Source organism: Symphalangus syndactylus, chromosome 2 (assembly GCF_028878055.3).
Source record: "Symphalangus syndactylus isolate Jambi chromosome 2, NHGRI_mSymSyn1-v2.1_pri, whole genome shotgun sequence".
Lineage (NCBI taxonomy): Eukaryota > Metazoa > Chordata > Mammalia > Primates > Hylobatidae > Symphalangus > Symphalangus syndactylus.
Genome location: NC_072424.2, coordinates 41185295 through 41205475, shown reverse-complemented (window position 1 = coordinate 41205475; position 20181 = coordinate 41185295). Strand labels below are relative to the sequence as shown.

Genomic DNA, 20181 nt, shown 5'->3' with positions numbered 1-20181 from the left:
CAAACCAGCCCAGGCCAAATCTCCAACCCAAGAGGCTGAATTCTGAACACAGCCAGTCTCATAAAACCACTGTATGCCTAAAAACTTGAAAAACGAGGGAGAAAGGGAATCCTCCATGTAAAAGTTTCTGCTTCCCTGTAGCAGTAGCATAAACGCCACTGGGAATCGACTGGGAGCTACATTCAGAGGGCCTGCAAAATAAATGAAGGTGAACGCGCTCTGTAAAGAGCTACCCAAGGTCCAAGCCATCTATCTCAACTCTGACACCCGCGGTACCTTACACAAGACATTCCCCCACTGCGGACCTCAGTTTCCGTATCTGCTAACTTGGAAGGACTGCCCTTCAGAGAGGGCTCCAGATCCGACATCCTAAGAGATGAAAGGTCCAATGCCTGGCCCCGGACTCTCCCAGACGCCCCAGACTCATCTGGACCCAGGTCTGCCCGGAACCCCGCCCCCGGCTGCGCTCGGGTCCCAACCCAGCTACCTGACGGCCGGCTAAAGAAGCGGCTGCGGGCGGCCTGGCGGTAGCGGCAGATGGCGGGGTTGCTGTCGCTGCTGTGGCCTTTCTTCCAGCGCTTCAACTTAGCTGAGACACCAGAGGGCAACTTTCCCGAGCGACCCATGTTGACTAAGCCGTGGCGGGGAGTGAGCTTAAATGACCGGCTTCCAGGGACGTAGAAACACGCTCAGAACCCACGTGGATACCCTGTAGCCTTCACTTCCTCTTCTTCTGGCGTCACTTCCGGATTCGTGTGCATTACTATGGTAAAACAGTCAACATCCGGTTTTACACCTCCTCCTGGCTTCGGATGGGGAGGAGCTCCAAGGAGATCCGTTGCTAGGGAGGAAGTTAGGTTGCTAAGGGTTCTATGGGGTTCTTACTCCAGCCAGGACCAGGTTTCAGGGCCACAGGAGTGAGCCTTATAAAACTGGAGTTTGGCTGAGCGTGGTGGTTCATGCCTGTAATCCCAGCACTTTGGGAGGCTGAGGCGGGTGGATCATTTGAGGTCAGGAGTTCAAGACCAGCCTAATCACCAGGGTGAAACCCCGTCTCTACTAAAATACAAAAATTAACTGGGCTTGGTGGCGCGTGCCTGTACTCCCAGCTACTCGGGAGGATGAGGCACAAGAATCACTTGAACTCGGGAGGTGGAGGTTGTAGTAAGCCGAGATCACGCCTCGGCACTCCAGCCTGGACAAGAGAGTAAGATTGTCTCAAAAAAACAAAACAAAACAAACAAAAAACTGGAGTTCTTTTGCAGTTAAACAACAACAAAAAGTACATTTATATTACATTTGAAAATCTATTTTCAAAATTAAGCATAGAAACACATTTATATGAAAGTCATATACTTTCATATAAAAGTATATATGTAATCCCAGCACTCTGGGAGGCCGAGGCGGGCGGATCACCTGATGTCACGATGTTCGAGGCCAGCCTGACCAACATGGAGAAACCCTGTCTCTACTAAAAATACAAAATAAGCCAGGCGTGGTCGCGCATGCCTGTAATCCCAACTACTCGGGAGGCTGAGGCAGGAGAATCGCTTGTACCCGGGAGGCAGAGGTTGCGGTGAGCCGAATCGCGCCATTGCACTCCAGCCTAGGCAACAAGAGCGAAACTCCATCTCAAAAAAAGAAAAAAAGAAAGAAAAAAGGAAAAGTCAAAACTTATGGAGACTTGAAAGGGTGAAAATTAGCTTGACTTGAAAAAAAAATCAATCAGTGGTGTTCTAGACAAACTTTGCTATTTTCACTGCAACCTCCACCTTTTCAAGTTCAAGCAATTCTCCTGCCTCAGCCTCCCAAGTAGCTGGAATTACAAGCATGCACCACCGCGCCTGGCTAATTTTTTTTTTTTGTATTTTCAGTACAGACAGAGTTTCACCATGTTGTCCAGGCTGGTCTCGAACTCCTTTCCTCAGGTGATCTGCCCACCTCCCAAAGTGCTGGGATTATAGGCATGAGCCACCACACCTGGCATCCGGCCAATTCCCAGTTCTCCTAATTCCACCTCAGAACCAGCAACCAATCCAGTTTATCCCCACTCCCCTGAGACCCTCCTTAAAATCCTTCAACCAGATCCCAAACCTTACAAAAGACACATTTCTCTTCCCTCTTGCCCAGCAGCTTTATTCTAAACCTTTAGCAGCATTCTTTGGAAGAAGATATATAGAACTAACAAAGTACATTTACAATATATAAAGAATTCCTACCAATCAATAAGAACAAGGCAGACAATCCAATAAAAAGAATGGGCAAAAGGGACAGGTGGGTGCAGTGGCTCATGCTTGGCCTGGAATTCCAACACCGTAGGAGGCTGGGGGGCAGGGAGTAGAGGGGAGGGAGGATTGCTCCAGCCCAGGAGTTCAAGACCAGCCTGAGCAACATCATGAGACCCCCGTCTCTACAAAACATACAAAAATTAGCTGAGCATGGTGGTGTGAGCCTGTAGTCCAGCTACTCAGGAGGCTGAGGTGGGAGCCCAGAGAAGGTCAAGGCTGCAGTGAGCCGTGATTGCACCACTGCACCCCAGCTTGGGTGACAGAGTGAGACCCTGTCTCAAAAAAGAAAAAAAATTAAAAAAAAAAAAAGAATGGGCAGCCGGGTGCCGTGGCTCACGCCTGTAATCCCAGCACTTTGGGAGGCCAAGGTGGGCAGATCATGAGGTCAGGAGTTCAAGACCTGGCCAACATAGTGAAACCCCATCTCTACTAAAATACAAACAAAAATTAAGCTGGGCGTGGTGGTGGGCACCTGTAGTCCCAGCTACTTGTGAGGCTGAGGCAGGACAATTACTTGAACCCCAGAGGTGGAGGTTACAGTGAGCCGAGATCGTGCCACTGCACTCCAGCCTGGGCGTCACAGCGAGACTCTGTCTCAAAAAAAAAAAAAAAGAAGAAGAATGGCAAAAGACATGAACAGCTGAACATCATGATGTATTGTACAAAAAATAAAAACGTCATGAACAGGCACTTCACAAAAATGAATATCCAAATGGCCAATAAATATATGAAAAACAGGCCAGGCATGGTAGCTCACATCTGTAATACCAGCACTTTAGGAGGCTGAGGCAGGAGGATCACTTGAGCCCAGGAGTTGGAGACCAGCCTGGCCAACAGAGCAAGATCTGTCTCCTCAAAAACTAAGAAAAATAGTGGGGTGCAGTGGCATGCGCCCACGGTCCCAGCTACCTGGGAAGCTGTGACAGGAGAATCTCTTAAGCCCAGGAGTTTGAGGTTGTAGTAAGCTATGATAGCACCACTGCACTCCAGCCTGGGTCAGTGAGACTTTGTCTCAAGAAAAAAAAAAAAAGGAAAAGAATAGACCAGAACAGAAAAGATACTCAGTTTCATTATCAACATGGGAATACAAATTAAAATCACAATGAAATGCCACTACACACCCACCAGAATGGCTAAAATTAAAAAGACTGGCAATACTAATGTTGGTAAGGATGTGGAGAAACTGTCAACATATACTGCCGTTGGAGTATAAAGTGATACAACCATTTTGGAAAACTGTGTGGTAGTATCTACTAAAACTGAATACAGGCTTGCTCTATAACCCAGCAATACCTTCCTGCGTATTTACTCAACAGAGATGTTTACTTATATTGCAAAAAAGAGATCTAGGAGGATGTTCACAATGGAAATAATAAAATGTCCATCAACAGTAGAATGAGGCTGGATGCACTGGTTCACACCTGTAATCTTAGTGCGTTGGGAGGCTGAGGCAGGAGGATTGCTTGAGGCCAACAGTTCAAGACCAATCTGGGCAAAATAGTGAGACCCATCTCCAAAAAAAAATTAAAAATTAGCCACATATGGTGGCATGCACCCGTAGTCCTAGCTACTCGGGAAACTAAGGCAGGAGGATCACTTGAGCCCAAGAATTCAAGGTTAGAGTGAGCTATAATCATGCCACTGCACTGCAGCCAGGGCAACACAGTGAGACTCTGTGTCTAAGATAGATAGATAGATAGATAGATAGATAGATAGATAGATAGATAGATAGATAAAGACAGACAGGCAGACAGAGTAGAATGGATAAATTGTGACATATTGATATATAATGGAATACTACAATATTTGACTCTGTATAGCAATGAGAAGGAACTACTGCTACATATAACATCATGCATGACCTAGGTTGAGTAAAAGACTCCAGACACAAAAGAGTACATGGTTATAATCCCATTTATTATTTATTTATTTATTTATTTATTCATTTATTTTGAGACAGAGTCTTCCTCTGTCACTCAGGTTGAAATGCAGTGGCACAATCACAGCTCACTGCAGCCTTGACCTCCAGGCTCAAGCAATCCTCCCACTTCTGCCTCCCGAGTAGCTGGGACCACAGGCATGTGTTGCCATGCCTGGCTAATTTTTTTTTTTTTTAAAGATAGGGCCTCACTCTGTCACCCAGGCTGGAGTCCAGTGGCATGATCATGGCTTACTATAACCTTAAACTCCTGAATTCAAGCCATCCTCCTGCTTCGGCCTCCTAAATAGCTGAGGCTACAGACACATATCCACCACACCAAGCTAATTTTTTTTTTAAGAGGCAGAGCCTTGACCAAGCGCGGTGGCTCATGCCTGTAATCCCAGCACTCTGGGAGGCCGAGGCAGGCAGATCACAAGGTCAGGAGATCGAAACCATCCTGGCTAACACAATGAAACCCTGTCTCTACTAAAAATATAAAAAATTAGCTGGGCGTGGTGGCGGGCACCTGTAGTCCCAGCTACTCGGGAGGCTGAGGCAGGAGAATGGCGTGAACCCAGGAGACGGAGGTTGCAATGAGCTGAGATCGTGCCACTGCACTCCAGCCTGGGCGACAGAGCGAGTGCGGTGTGTTTTTTTGAGACTCCTTCTCAAAAAAAAAAAAAAAAAAAAAAAAGAGAGACAGAGTCTTGCTATGTTGCCCAGACAAATCTCGATCTCCTGGCTTCAAGTGATCTGCTCGCCTTGGCCTCCCAAAGTGCTGGGATTATAGGCGTGAGCCACCATGCCCTGCTTACATGTATATTACACTCCATGGGCTTACTGAAAATACAAAGTGGGCCAGGGCAGTGGCTCACGCCTGTAATGCCAGCACTCTGGGAGGCTGAGGCAGGCAGATAACTTGAGCCCAGGAGTTCGAGACCAGCCTGGGCAATATGGTGAAACCCCGTCTCTACAAAAAATATGACAATTAGCCAGGCATGATGGCAGGCACCTGTAGTCCCAGCTACTTGGAGGCTGAGGTGGGAGGATCGCTTGAACTTGGGAGGCAGAGGTTGCAGTGACTCGAGATTGTACCATTGCACTCTAGCCTGGGTGACAGAGTGAGACTCTGTCTCAAAAAACAATAACAAAAAAAAAAGTGGTCCTGGCCGGGCGGGGTGGCTCACGCTTGTAATCCCAGCACTTTGGGAGGCCGAGGCAGGCGGATCACGAGGTCAGGAGATCGAGACCACGGTGAAACCCCATCTCTACTAAAAATACAAAAAATTAGCCGGGTGTGGTGGCGGGCACCTGTAGTCCCAGCTACTCGGAGAGGCTGAGGCAGGAGAATGGCGTGAACCCGGGAGGCAGAGCTTGCAGTGAGCCGAGATCGCGCCACTGCACTCCAGCCTGGGTGAAAAAGCGAGGCTCCGTCTCAAAAAAAAAAAAAAAAAAAAAAGTGGTCCTCACACCTAGAGCAGAGAGAGCATAAAGTGTGCTAATGTGAGAAAGCGTCGCTGCAGAGAAGACTGAAGTCAGTTCAGACTCTGGGCCCCAGCCCTTCCAAGTCTCTGGAGACATTATCACCCTCCACTGGGGCCCTGTGCCTGGGTCACAGGCTGAGACCTCAGTGGGAAGGCTGAGAAAAGGGAACTGGTGGCTGGGAGAGGAAGAGGAAGCAGAATGTGGAAACTGTTATAAGCAAGCTGTGCTCACAACCAGAGGTCTAGACTTGGGATAATTGCTGAAAGAAGGCAGGTAAAGTGGTGGGTTCAAGACGGGACATACTTTACCTATAAACCAAGCAAGGGATTTAACCTCTCTAAGTCTCCGATTCTTGTTCTTTTTTTCCCTTTATTTATTTATTTATACAGTTTTTTTACACATTCTAACGTGTCATATTATTTAAAGTTATGATAATAATTACTTTTTTTTTTTTTTTCTGAGACGGAGTCTCACTCTATTGCTCAGGCTGGAGTGCGGAGGCGCGATCTTGACTCACTGCAACCTCCACCTCCTGGGTTCAAGCGATTCTCCTGCCTCAGGCTCCCAAGTAGCTGGGATTACAGGCACATGCCACCACACCCAGCTGACTTTTTGTAATTTTAGTAGAAATGGGGTTTCACCATGTTGGCCAGGCTGGTCTCAAACTCCTGACGTCAAGTGATCCACCCACCTTGGCCTCCCAAAGTGCTGGGATTACGGGTGTGAACCACTGTGCCTGGCTGAAAGTTGTGATAATAATTCTGAACCCACTGGGCTGCTGTGAGGATTCAGTATGAAATTGTGTATCTGTGGCTGGGCGTGGTAGCTTACACCTGTAATCCCAGTACTTTGGGAGGCCGAGGCAGGTGGATCACCTGAGGTCAGGAGTTCGAGACCAGCCTGGCCAAAATGGTGAAACCCCGTCTGTACTAAAAATATAAAAATTAGCCGGGCGTGGTGGTAGGCGCCTGTAATGCCAGCTACTCGGGAGGCTGAGGCAGGAGAATCGCTTGAACCCGGGAGGCAGAGGTTGCAGTGAGTCAAAATTGTGCCACTGCACTCCAGCCTGGGCAACAGAGTGGGACTTCATCTCAAAAAAAAAAAAAAAAGAAACCATGTATCTGTGTCAAATTATGGACAACTCCAAAACATGTGCAGTATTGTGCTTTACAGAGGGGTCAGTGGTGCATCTTTGCCACCAGAGGGAGTGCTACCAACAACCTATTAGAGCTAAAACCCTATAGAGAGCCTGCAATACCAACCAGTAGGCTGGGATTTTGCAAATCAGATGGGGAGATACAGAGGTCAAGGGTAGTGGCAGACATCCCATCCTTTTCCTGGGCTACAGAAACCTGCTGGCCTCCAAACCGAGTCTGCGTCGTAACTGAATATGGCCCCTGGCTAAATCGTCAGACTGGTATGGGCATTGAGGGGCCCTAGGCCACCTGCTGCTGTCCATCCTGAGGCATCTGCTCAGAGCCTCCTCCAGGAGGCGTGCTCTACCAGAAGAGGGGACGATAGGCATCCAAATGGCCTGAGCACAATCTCTTCCACCGGGCACCCCAGGGCTCACCTCTTCACCCCTGAATTCTAGCAACAACTCCCACCCAGAGGCTCTAGCTGTGTCCATGATCAGCCACTCCATATATGGCTAATAAGGACCACTCACATCTGTAGGATAGGTCCTGCAGTTAGACCCTCTGGGTTGGAATTCAAGTACCACCACTTGCTTGTGACCTTGAACAACTCACCTTACTCTTCCCTGAGCCTCAGTTTTCCACATCTGTAAAATGGAGATGATAAGAATGCCTACCCGGCCGGGCGCGGTGGCTCACGCTTGTAATCCCAGCACTTTGGGAGGCCGAGGCGGGCGGATCACAAGGTCAGGAGATCGAGACCACGGTGAAACCCCGTCTCTACTAAAAATACAAAAAATTAGCCGGGCATGGTGGCGGGCGCCTGTAGTCCCAGCTACTCGGAGAGGCTGAGGCAGGAGAATGGCGTGAACCCGGGAAGCAGAGCTAGCAGTGAGCCGAGATCGCGCCACTGCACTCCAGCCTGGGTGACAGAGCGAGACTCCATCTCAAAAAAAAAAAAAAAAAAATGCCTATCCATATGGTTTACGGGAACTAAATAAGATAATGAATTTTAAGTGCTGAGCATGCTGCCTGGTACACAGTGAGCATGCAATAATAAATGTGAGCTGTTATTATAATCCAAAAAAACTCTTCCTTGGCTCCAAAATACCTTTTCATTAATTCTCTAAGTGAGGAGGACAGAGCAGGTATCCTCATTTCACAGATGGGGAAACATGGTTCCAAGGGGTTCAGTGACACCCCCAAGGTCACACAGTGCGCAGAGGCCAGGAGATCCAATGCTTAGCCCAGGATGAACCCCCTCCCCCCATAGCACTGCTCTTGTTTTTTTGTTTTTGTTTTGTTTTGTTTTGTTTCGAGACGGAGTTTCGCTCTTGTTGCCCAGGCTGGAGTACAATGGTGTGATCTTGGCTCACTGCAACCTCCGCCTCCCGGGTTCAAGCGATTCTCCTGCCTCAGGCTTCCCGAGTAGCTGGGATTACAGGCATGTGCCACCAAGCCTGGCCAATTTTGTATTTTTAGTAGAGACGGGCTTTCTCCACGTTAGTCAGGCTGGTCTCAAACTCCCGACTTCAGGTGATCTGCCCGCCTCGGCCTCCCAAATTGCTAGGATTACAGGCGTGAGCCACCTTGCCGGCCTGCACTGCTCCTAAAACTGTCTGCAAGGCTCCTGTGGAGGGAACAGAGCTGCCACACCCAAAGTTCTGAGGCCATGCAGAGCAGTAAGGCCAGTTTTAGGTCAGCAAGTTGTAATCTGTTATGACACTGGGCAGGAGGAAAGGGAAATTGAGGCTTAGCCTCTTGCCTCAAACAAAGGGGAAGAAGATGGTCTGGGTGTTTAACCTAGAGCTCAAGCTCAGGGCATTTTGACCAACCCGTTGTGGTTGCAGCTGCTCCGGATGCTTTTCCTGACTGCTGGAGCTGTGTTAAAGCCCAGGCTTTGGACTTAGGAAGCCTGGGTTTGGAGCCACATCCCAGCTGCGTGACCCGGGGCAGGTGGCTGAGCTCTGTGAGCCACAGTCTCCTCATCTGGAAATGGGGCTGCTGTTATGAGACTCAAATGAGATAACACATGTGAAATCCTTAGTTCAGTGCCTGGTACAGCACTGCTGCAGGGGTCAAGCGTCCCTTGGTTCCTGGGGCATTACAATTCCATTTGATGCTGGGTGTGGTGGCTCACGCCTGTAATCCCAACACTTTGGGAAGCCAAAGCGGGAGGATTGCTTGAGCCCAGAACTTCAAGACCAGCCTGTGCATCATGGAGAAACCCCAACTCTACAAAAAATACAAAAATTAGCCAGGCATGGTGATGTGCGCCTATAGTCCCAGCTACTCGGGAGGCTGAGGTGCAGGAGGTCAAGGCTGCAGTGAGCCATGATTGCGCCACTGCACTCCAGCCTGGGTGACAGAGTGAGACCTTGTCTCAAAAAAAAAAAAAAAAAAAAAATCCAAAAGCAAAAAAGAGCTTGCTTTCTAGAATAACTCTTGGGGAAAGAGCCTGGTGTGCTGGAGAGGAAGCATGTTCCCTCCTAGGGTGAGGAATACTGGAATCTGGGCATGGCAGGGGACTCTGCTCAATGGGGAGGACTGTTCTCTCTCCACTTACCCCAAAATTAAACCGTTGCCCATTTACCACTTCAAATTCTTCATTTTTCTCAGGGCCTCTACCTCAGTAAGGAATTGTGTTCAGCTGCTACAAGAGATTGCTACAGTGGCTTAAACAGGCAAGGATTAATTCTCTCACATTCAAGAAATGGAAATCAGGAGGTAATGGGCAGTCCAGGCTGCTATGGCAGTTCCACAGAATCTTCAGGATCCTGGGATCCCTCTCTTTTTCTGCTTCAACCTCCATAGCATATGACTTCCATTTTCACTGTCACCTTGTGCTCCACAGATGGGCTGCAGGAGCTCCAACTGTCACGCTCATGATCCAGGTGGAGGCCTAGTGTAGGAAGGAAGGGAGGAAGAGCCAAAAGGTGCACCTTCCAGCCAAGTCAGTTCCATTTATACTTGATTGACTAGAATTTAGTAATTTGGCCAAATTTAGCTGCAGAAGGGGCTGGGAAATTTAGTCTTTTAGTTGGGTAAGTTGTAGCTCACCCTCTGTGCCTATTGAGAGAAGGGAAGAATTGATACTGGGGAGGCAACTAGCAGCCTCTGGATCTCAGCTGGGTGTTAGGAGGACTGGCTCTAATCAATTTAACCCAGTTACATACCCAAAAGTTATTTCCTGAGCACCTATTATGTGCAAGGTACCATGCTAAACACACATATGAAAGTATTTAAAGAAGCTTATGGGCCGGGTGCCTGACCAACATGGTGAAACCCTGTCTCTACTAAAAATACAAAATAAGCTAGGCATAGTGGCATATGCCTGTAGTCCCAGCTACTTAGGAGGCTGAGGCAGGAGAATCACTTGAACCCGGGAGGCTGAGGTTGCAGTGAGCCGAGATCATGCCATTGCACTCCAGCCTGGGCAACAAGAGTGAAACTCCACCTAAAAAGACTCTTGGCCGGGCGTGGTGGCTCACGCCTGTAATCCCAGCTCTTTGGGAGGCCAAGGCGGGCGGATCACGAGGTCAGGAGATCAAGACCATCCTGGCTAACACAGTGAAACTCCGTCTCTACTAAAAATACAAAAAATTAGCCTGGCGTGGTGGCGGGCGCCTGTAGTCCCAGTTACTTGGAGAGGCTGAGGCAGGAGAATGGCATGAACCCGGGAGGCAGAGCTTGCAGTGGGCCGAGATGGTGCCACTGCACTCCAGCCTGGGCAACAGCAAGAGACTCTGTCTCAAAAAAAAAAAAAAAAGAAAGAAAGAAAGAAACCTACAGGGGAATGGTGAAAAGACAAGCACAGCCGGGCGCGGTGGCTCAAGCCTGTAATCCCAGCACTTTGGGAGGCCGAGGCGGGCGGATCACGAGGTCAGGAGATCGAGACCATCGTGGCTAACATGGTGAAACCTCGTCTCTACTAAAAACACAAAAAATTAGCCGGGCGTGTTGGAGGGCGCCTGTATTCCCAGCTACTCGGGAGGCTGAGGCAGGAGAATGGCATGAACCCAGGAGGTGGAGGTTGCGGTGAGCCGAGATCGCGCCACTGCACTCCAGCCTGGGGGACAGAGAAAGACTCCGTCTCAAAAAAAAAAAAAAAAAAAAAAAAAAGACAAGCACAAAACTCTTCGGTTTTCTTATTTGTAAATTGAAGATGTTGTACCCAGAGCTCTCTAAAGCCCCTGGTAACTTTATTGTTCACTGATGCTCAATTAATAGAATTGCATTTTGCTTCTCTGCCTCCCTCATCTGACCATCTGACTGTGAAACCCCTGATTATAGGAACCATGTCTGGTCTACTCTGGCGCCATCAGAACCTACCACGGTGTGTGGCTCAATACATCTGCTTGCCAAGTGAACACATGACTTATGCAGAGCTCAGCAAGGGGCACAAGAGAGGTTCAGATAACGCTCTTAGGGTGTCTAAGAGGGGCTGTCCGAGGTATATCTTTTATGTCTGTCAACCAGGCCGGAATGCAGTAGTCATGCAGGCTGGAATGTGATCACGGTTCACTGCAGCCTTGACCTCCTGAGCTCAAGCGATCCTCCCACTTTAGCCTCCCAAGTAGCTGGAACTACAGGCATATGCCACCATTCCCAGCTAATTTTTAAATTGTTTGCAGAGATAAGATCTCCTTATGTTGCCCAGACTGGTCTCAATATTCTGGGCTCAAGCAATCCTCCCGCCTCAGCCTCCCAAAGTGTTGGGATTATAGGCGTGAGCCATCTTGCCTGGACAATAACTTTTGAAGGCTGCAATCAGGGAAAATAAAAGAAATATTGGTCCATCATTTATCCAACCACTGTACCATCCTGCCAAGTAGATTGGGCATTGTGGCAGAGAAGAGGAGAGGAAAATAGCATTTAATGGATGTCTCCTTTGTGTCAGGGGCTCTCTGTGGTAATAAGAACTATCATTTATTAGCCTCTATAGACCTGGCACTTCACATGTGTGATCCTACTGAGTCCTCGCAACCACTCTGTAGGGTAGGTCCCATTATTATGCACATTTTGTTTTATTATTATTATTTTTTATTTATTTTTGGGACGGAGTCTTGCTCTGTCGTCTAGGCTGGAGTGCAGCGGCACAATCTCGGCTCATTGCAACCTCTACCTCCCCGGTTCAAGCAATTCCCCTGCCTCAGCCTCCTGAGTAGCTGGGATTACAGGCACATGCCACCACGTCTGGCTAATTTGTTTTGTATTTTTAGTAGAGATGGGGTTTCACCATGTTGGCCAGACTGGTCTCGAACTCTTGACCTCAGGCAATCTGCCCGCCTCAGCCTTCCAAAGTGCTGGGATTACAGGGGTCAGCCACCACTCCTGGCCTATTATTATTTTTTCTTTATTTTTTTTAAATTAGAGACTGGGTCTCACTATGTTATCCAGTCTGGTGTCTAACTCCTGGCCTCACGTGATCCTCCTGCCTTTGCCTCCCAAAGTGCTGGGATTACAGTCATGGGCCACTGCACCTGGCCTGTTATCCACATTTTAAAATGGGGAAACCAAAGCTAGGGAAAGATTCCCAATAGCATTAACTGGGGAGTTGTAATTTACTCCTCTCCCAATTCCTGTTCTTTATAACCATTTGGTTATCAAGCAATGAAAGCAGCCTAGCTCTCACATCTAGAGTTCACAGGCTGGTTGGGGTGGCAGTAAACAATCCCTGTGGCAATCAGTGCCATCATCCAGGTATGGCCAGGAGCTATGGGAGCCCAGATCCTGGCAGACTATAGTCATGTCTGAGAGGCGAGGTGACGTTGGAGCTGAGTGCTGCAGCATGAGCTAGAGTTGACCAGGAAGCTGAGGGTGGCTGTTCAGGCCAAGCAAGGCCACAGCAGCTACAAAGGCACAGGGGCAAGTAAGAACACGACGTGTTTGCTCTAGATGCAGGCAAGATGTGAGTCACTGATGCGTTAGAGACTGCTGCACCAGTACAGGAACGAAACCATAAGGGCTGAAACTAAGAATGTGGCAGTGGGGGCGAAGAGGGAAGGACAGATTGGAGAAGGTATCGGGGAGGTAGAATGACACGTGAAGGCTAGCAGTTATGAGGGGTGAGCAGGGTTGTCGTGTAGAGTTGTGAAGTCTGTGGACTGCTTAGTTTCCCAGATGAGGGGTCTGAAATCCAGTCTTCATTGGTGCCTTGTAGAGAAGAAGAGTTGGCCTTTTTTTTTTTTTGAGGTGGAGTCTAGCTCTGAAGCCCAGGCTGGAGAGCAGTAGCACAGTTTCAACCCACTGCAGCCTCTGCCTCCCAGGCTCAACCAATTCTCCTGCCTTAGCCTCCTGAGTAGTTGGGATTATAGGTGACCGCCCCCACGCCCAGCTAATTTTTGTATTTTAGTGGGGACAGGGTTTCACCATGTTGGCCAGGCTGGTCTCAAACTCCTGACCTCAGGTGATCTGCCCAACTCGGCCTCTTAAAGTGCTGGGATTATAGGCGTGAGCCACCACGCCTGGAGTTGGCCTTTTTCTCATTCACCAGTGACATCATAGAGGCATATGATGCATACAGGTATACGAGGCTCAGAGGCATGGAGGCAATGACACCACAGAGGAAGTGAGAATAAATCACTCCCAGGAAGGCAAGATTTCAGAATATGAGTGTGTCTAAAGAAAAGACCATCTCTCAATATCTGAACCAAAAAGCTGCACTTACTACAGTACTTACTTAAGGGAGGTGGAGCTGGGCCTGTTAGGTGCAATCCCTGTGAGTGGAGCAAGGCACTGATCTTATATAAGGTGCTAGGAGGTTGAAGATCAATGGTGGGCACATATCAAGGGAGGTAGTGTTTAGGGATTGGTTGGTCAACCAGTGTGACTGTTACTGATTGGCTGGCTGTCAGATGTCTGGTCACTGAGGAAAATTGTTCAGCTGAAGGGATATGAATTGTCTTTAAGTGGCTTAAAACTGGTTTTGGTGGTGATGTGTTGCCATGGCAACAGAACAGTCTTTCCTGTGGGTATAAGCTTTTTTTTCCCCCTCAAGTGACTGGTAGCGCAAAACATTCACTCTCAGAGGTTGTTTTCCTTTATGAAGGACCATGCTGGCTCTGGGGAGGGAAGTTCAAAGGCTGGCTAGGGTCAGAATACTTGCCTGGCCCAGGTATTCAAAGGTCCAGTTTGTCACCTCTCCAAGATCCTGTGGCTGAGGTGTTTCCAACACAGGGAATCAGGGAAGTTAGTTGCATTGTAAGGAACATACCTAATCAGAAATGAGACCTAGGGCTGGGTGCAGTGGCTCACACCTGTGAACCCAGCACTTTGGGAGGTCAAAGCAGGAGGATCCCCTGAACCTAGGAGCTTGAAACCAGCCTGGCCAACATAGTGAGACCCCATTTCTTTTTTTTTTTTCTTTTGAGACGGAGTCTCACTGTCGCCCAGGCTGGAGTGCAGTGGCGCGATCTTGGCTCACTGCAGGCTCCGCCCCCTGGGGTTCATGCCATTCTGCCTCAGCCTCCCGAGTAGCTAGGATTATAAGCACCCGCCACCTCGCCCGGCTAATTTTTTGTATTTTTAGTAGAGACGGGGTTTCGCCATGTTAGCCAGGATGGTCTCGATCTCCTGACTTCGTGATCCGCCCGCCTCGGCCTCCTAAAGTGCTGGGATTACAGATGTGAGCCACCGCACCCGGCCGAGACCCCATTTCTTTCTTTCTTTTTTTTTTTTTTGAGACGGAGTCTCGCTCTGTCACCCAGGCTGGAGTGCAGTGGCGCGATCTTGGCTCACTGCAAGCTCCGCCTCCCGGGTTCACGCCATTCTCCTGCCTCAGCCTCTCCGAGTAGCTGGGACTACAGGCGCCCGCCACCGCGCCTGGCTAATTTTTTTGTATTTTTAGTAGAGACGGGGTTTCACCGTGGTCTCGATCTCCTGACCTTGTGATCCGCCCGCCTCGGCCTCCCAAAGTGCTGGGATTACAAGCATGAGCCACTACGCCTGGCCTCCCATTTCTTAAAAAAAAAAAAAAAAAAAAAAAAAAGCCCGGGTGCGGTGGCTCATGCCTGTAATCCAAGCACTTTGGGAGGCCGAGGCAGGCAGATCACCTGAGGTCAGGAGTTCGAGAGCAGCCTGATCAACATGGTGAAACCCCATCTCTACTAAAAAACACAAAAAATTAGCTGAGCGTGATGGCGGGCACCTGTAATCCCAGCTACTCAGGAGGCTGAGGCAGGAGAATCCCTTCAACCCAGGAGGCACAGGTTGCAGTGAGCCGAGATTGTGCCACTGCACTCTAGCCTGGGTGTTACAGAGCAAGACTCCATCTAAAAAAAAAAAAAAAAAAAAAAAATTAGCTGGGCGTGATGGCACATGTTTGTAGTCTCAGCTACTTGGGAGGCTGAGATGGGAGGACTGAGCTCAAGAGTTTGAGCTCAGGCTGCGGTGAGTTGTGATCACGCCACTGCACTCCCACCCACAAGACACAGTAAGACCTTATCTCAAAAACAAAAAAAAAATCAGAAATGAGACCTAGGAATCTGGACTCCCAGTCACTTCTTCCATAAAGGAGAATATGAGGTGGTGGTGGGCAGCGTGGTGCAGCTGGCCAGACCTCACAGCCAGCTTTTGCCCCTGCCTTCTCCACAGAGGCCTCTCCTTGGTCCCTCCTTTATGTCTCTCCTTGGGCTTAGTAGGAACCACATGTGTTTGCCCAACCACAACCCTGAGAACCATCCCTGGAGCTGCCATGGGAGGTTCTGAGCTCTGTCAGGACTAGGATAAAAGCAGACGGGTGCTTTTCTGCAGCTCAGTGGCCACTTAGATCCACCAGAGCTACCCGCCCACTTCACTCCCATTGAGCAAAGGCTTCTGGTAGGTAGGCTTGGGTGGGTTTGTTTTTTAAAATAATTGTTTAAAACTTCTGGTCAGGTGCGGTGGCTCACGCCTATCATCCCAGCACTTTGAGAGGCCGAGGTGGGTGGATCACCTAAGGTCAGGAGTTCAAGACCAGCCTGGCCAACATGGTGAAACCCCATCTCTACTAAGAATACAAAAATTAGCTAGGCATGGTGGCACAAACTTGTAATCCCAGCTACTCGGGAGGCTGAGGCAGGAGAATCACTTGAACCCAGGAGGTGGAGGTTGCAGTGAGCTGAGATCGTGACACTGTACTCTAGCCTGGGTGACAGAGTGAGACTCTGTCTCAATAAAATAAAATAAAAAATAAAGTGTACAATTCAGTGGTTTTTGGTATCTTCATAGATGTGTGCAACATCACCACGGTCAACTTTAAAACATTTTTGGCACCTCAAAAAGAAACCCCACACCCTGTATTTATCACCCCCAACCCTCCCAGCCCCTGGCAATCACCAATCTACCTTCTGTCTCTATAGATTTGCCTATTCTGGACATTTCATATAAGTAAAATCATACACCATGCAGTCTTTTGTAACTGGCTTCTTTGGCTCAGCATAATGTTTTCTTTTCTTTTTTCTTTTTTTTTTTTTGAGATGGAGTCTCGCACTCTCACCCAGGCTGGAGTGCAGTGGCGCAATCTCGGCTCACTGCAAGCTCCGCCTCCCAAGTTCACACCATTCTCCTACCTCAGCCTCCGGAGTAGCTGGGACTACAGGCGCCCGCCACCACACCCGGCTAATTTTTGTATTTTTAGTAGAGACAGGGTTTCACCATGTTAGCCAGGATGGTCTCAATCTCCTGACCTTGTGATCCGCCCACCTTGGCCTCCCAAAGTGCTGGGATTACAGGCGTGAGCCACCTCACCTGGCCTATCTTTTTATTTTCATTTTTTTTTTTAGAAACAGGGTCTCACTGGCCGGGCGCGGTGGCTCACGCCTGTAATCCCAGCACTTTGGGAGGCCGAGGTGGGCGGATCACGAGGTCAGGAGATCGAGACCATCCTGGCTAACACGGTGAAACCCCGTCTCTACTAAAAATACAAAAAAAAATTAGCCGGGCGAGGTGGCAGGTGCCTGTAGTCCCAGCTAATCGGGAGGCTGAGGCAGGAGAATGGCTTGAATCCCGGGGGGGCGGAGCCTGCAGTGCCGAGATCGCACCACTGCACTCCAACCTGGGCGACAGCGAGACTCCGTCTCAAAAAAAAAAAAAAAAAAAAAAAAAAGAAACAGGGTCTCACTGTGTTGCCCAGACTGGTCTTGAACTCCTGGACTCAAGTGATCCACCTCCCTCAGCCTCCCAAAGTGCTGAGATTACAGGCATAAGCCACCATGCCCAGGGAAGAGAGCTGATTGGCTGAGGGCCCCTCCTAGCATTCAGAGGCTGTGCTGCCCATGGGCTGCATCCAGGCATGACTTAGCATCCCTGTATGAAGGAGGTGAAGGCAGGCTGGTCCTGGGAGCCTGAGGACCCCTCTGAAGGGTAACTTCGGCTGGAATAGCCCCCAACAGGCTTGCCGAATTTTCCCCAGAAGTGCATTTGCAATCTAAGACGACGCTGCCACCCACCAAACCTTCCTTCCTCCTTCCCTTACATAGCATCACACCTGTGCTCCCAGCCCCATTTCCTGTCACAGACACTTCTAATATATTTCCTGCACATCCTGTCTTGGCAACTGCTTCTTGGAGATCCTGGACTAACACACTGCTAATCTCCCAACAATTCACTAAACTTGATGCAAATCAATCCCAAATAACTAAGTTTCTGCCAGCTTTTTTTTTTTTTTAAATTTTTTTAGAGACAGAGTCTCACTTTATTGCCCAGGCTGGAGTACAGTGGCTATTCACACGTGTGATCATAGCATATTGCAGCCTCAAACTCCTGGCCTCAAGCCATCCTCCTGCTTTAGCCTCCTGAGTAGCTGAGACTACAGGCACGTGCCTCCTGTGCCCAGAACGTCAGCTTGTTTTGAATGTACAATTTTGAGGTCAGGCTCAGTGGCTCACACAGGTAATTCCAGTGCTTTGGAAGGCCAAGGCAGGAGGATCGCTTCAGGCCAGGAGTTTAAAACTGGCTTGTACAACACAGGGATACCTCGTCTCAAAAACAAAAAATGCGATCCAAGATTAATATAGACTGAGAAATCAGTTTTATGTGAATGAAAGCAGAAGGGTCAAAATTTGCTTATTGCCCTGCTTTGAGCATTTTATCATCACAGTTTCCACACAGGGTCTAGTGGCAGAGGGCTTGACGCACACCAAGTGGTTTTGAGAGTGCCATAAATTTAAAAAAGAAAAAGGCTTGGACTAAAGCCCAGCCTTATACTAAGTCTGACAATGCCGGGGGATCAGGGAAGCCCGGGTGCTGTCAAGGAAGTTCTTGAGGAAGCCGCAGCCTGCTGGAGAGCCCCCCTCTTTCTTTTCCGGCAGCACCAGCTCCAGCTCTGTTTACCTGCAGATGGCGACTGCATTTCGGGCGGGGGCAGTCGAAGTCCCTGAAGCACTGCTTTCTCTTCCTAGAACCTGAGTCTTGAGGCATCATCTGGGCTTATGCCCTCTCTGAGGCATAAATCCTCTCCTCCTCAGACACCTGCTGAGCCGGGAGATCTGAACATCAGGCAATGAGTTTGCAACATGGTTCAACAACTATGGACAGGTGGTGTCCTCACAGGAGTCCTGTGGGCTGAACAGCAGCCGCCCCTCCTTCCACCCAGCACAAAACTTGGTTTGCCCCGCTTACTCTAAATCTGGGCCTTCAATCAATGCTCAGTGGAGTTCTTCTGTGGAAAAAAATAAATGGGAAAGGAAAGCTAGAGAGGCCTTTATTAGCCTAAGGGGCAGTGGAGGGTAAAAGGGCTGTGACTCTTGGTTAGCTTCTTTTTTTTCTTTATTGTTTTTTGTTTTGTTTTGATTTTTTCTTTTTCTTTTTTTCTTTTCTATTTTTTTTTTTTTTTTTTTGGAGACAGGGTCTCACTCTGTCACCCAAACTGGAGTGCAGCAGTGCAATCACAACTTACTGAAGCCTCAACTTCCGGGGCTCGAGCAATCCTCCCACCTCAGCCTCCCTAGTGGCTGGGACTACAGGTGTGCGCCACCACGCCCGGCTAATTTTTGTATTTTGTTGTAGAGACAGGTTTTCTCCACGTTGCCCTGGCTGGTCTCAAACTCCTGGGCTCAATTGATCCCCTTGCCAGGGCTTCTCAAAGTGCTGGGATCATAGGCATGAGCCACCATGCCTAACCCTTATCTGAGTTTTTGTAACAGTTTGACCAACAAGCTTGTTGTTGGAAAGCTGTAAGAGTCCTGGGAATTTCCCTGGGGCCTGAGGAATGAAACACTGCTCTACAAGGGGAGGCTTTCTGTCCTGAGAGTTCAGGGTTTAGGGGCTGGCTGGAGGCCTTAGGCAGAGATGAAGGCCCAGTTATGATTTCCTTCACTGGAGTCCATCATTGATGAGTGCCTTGGCTGGGGGTATGCCTGCTAAGAGGGCATGGAGCACAGATCCTCCACTGACACCCCCGCACTCCTAGCAGGAAGCAGGACTTAGTGGCCCCACTTACTCCTTACAGGATAGGAAAAGAGGGCAGTGCCCTGGTGAGGAGCTGTACGTGGGGTCCCTCAGGATGCTTGCTGGGAGGGATGCGGAGGGCACAGGACGTGCTGGGACCCCACTGGGATCTAAGCCCCTCCCAGCTGATTTATTCTTAGGACCTGTAATGCTCGCCTGCATGTGCCCCGAACTTCAGAAGGCCCAGGAATCAACCCCGACAAATGTCTTTTTGTCCTGTGTTCAGTAGAGATAAGATTTAAAAAAAAAATTAGTAGAGGGCAATTCAAGAAACTTCTTCGGTTTGATAGGCTTTAAGCTTCTTCCCAGATTCAAAATGCTGTGATTGGCACTAAATGGATCCCTATCTCTGCCCAGGAATTCCGGCTTCTGGCGGCAAAGCCTTTGGGGTCCTTGCAATGGGGCAGGTAAAACTTCCCATATTCTCTCCCTCAATCTTCCTTTCCTGCCTCTCTTTTTTTTTTTTTTGAGACAAGGTCTCACACTGTGACCCAGGCTGAAGAGCAGTGGTGCAATCATGGCTCACTGCAGCCTCAACCTCCTAGGCTCAAGCAATCCTCCCACCTCAGCCTCCCGAGTAGCTGGGACTACAGGCACATGCCACCACGTCCAGCTAATTTTTGTATTTGTTGTAGTGATGGGGATTTGCCATGTTGCCCAGGCTGGCCTTGAACTTCTGGGCTCAAGCCATCCTCTCACTTCAGCCTCTCAAAGTGCTGGGATTGTAGGCTTGAGCCATCGTGCCCTGCCTGCCTTTCTCTTCTGATGCAGGAAGCCCTGACTTTGGAGTCCTTCCCTGTGGATCACCTCTGATAAATCTAGTCTCTTGTTCATCTGCTCTTTTATTTATTAAAAATTTTTTTTTTTTTTTTGAGACGGAGTCTTGCTGTGTCACCCAGGCTGGAGTGCAGTGGCGCGATCT

General features: G+C 49.1%; 1 protein-coding gene across 5 annotated transcripts in view; it reads right to left on the bottom strand.

Annotated features, from left to right (window-relative positions):
* Nucleotides 1–20181, bottom strand: part of RRP12 (ribosomal RNA processing 12 homolog) — a 71698-nt gene that overhangs the window by 46134 nt on the left and 5383 nt on the right. For 2 of the 5 annotated variants that reach the window (XM_063628771.1, XM_055253352.2), the window contains exon 1: nucleotides 488–741. In XM_063628771.1, the coding sequence (XP_063484841.1) occupies nucleotides 488–626 (139 nt within the window). In that variant the 5' untranslated portion in view covers nucleotides 627–741. Of the gene's footprint in view, nucleotides 1–487; nucleotides 766–18143; nucleotides 18472–20181 lie in introns of those variants that run through there. The other 3 variants (XM_063628766.1, XM_055253336.2, XM_055253342.2) reach the window with 3 other exon arrangements.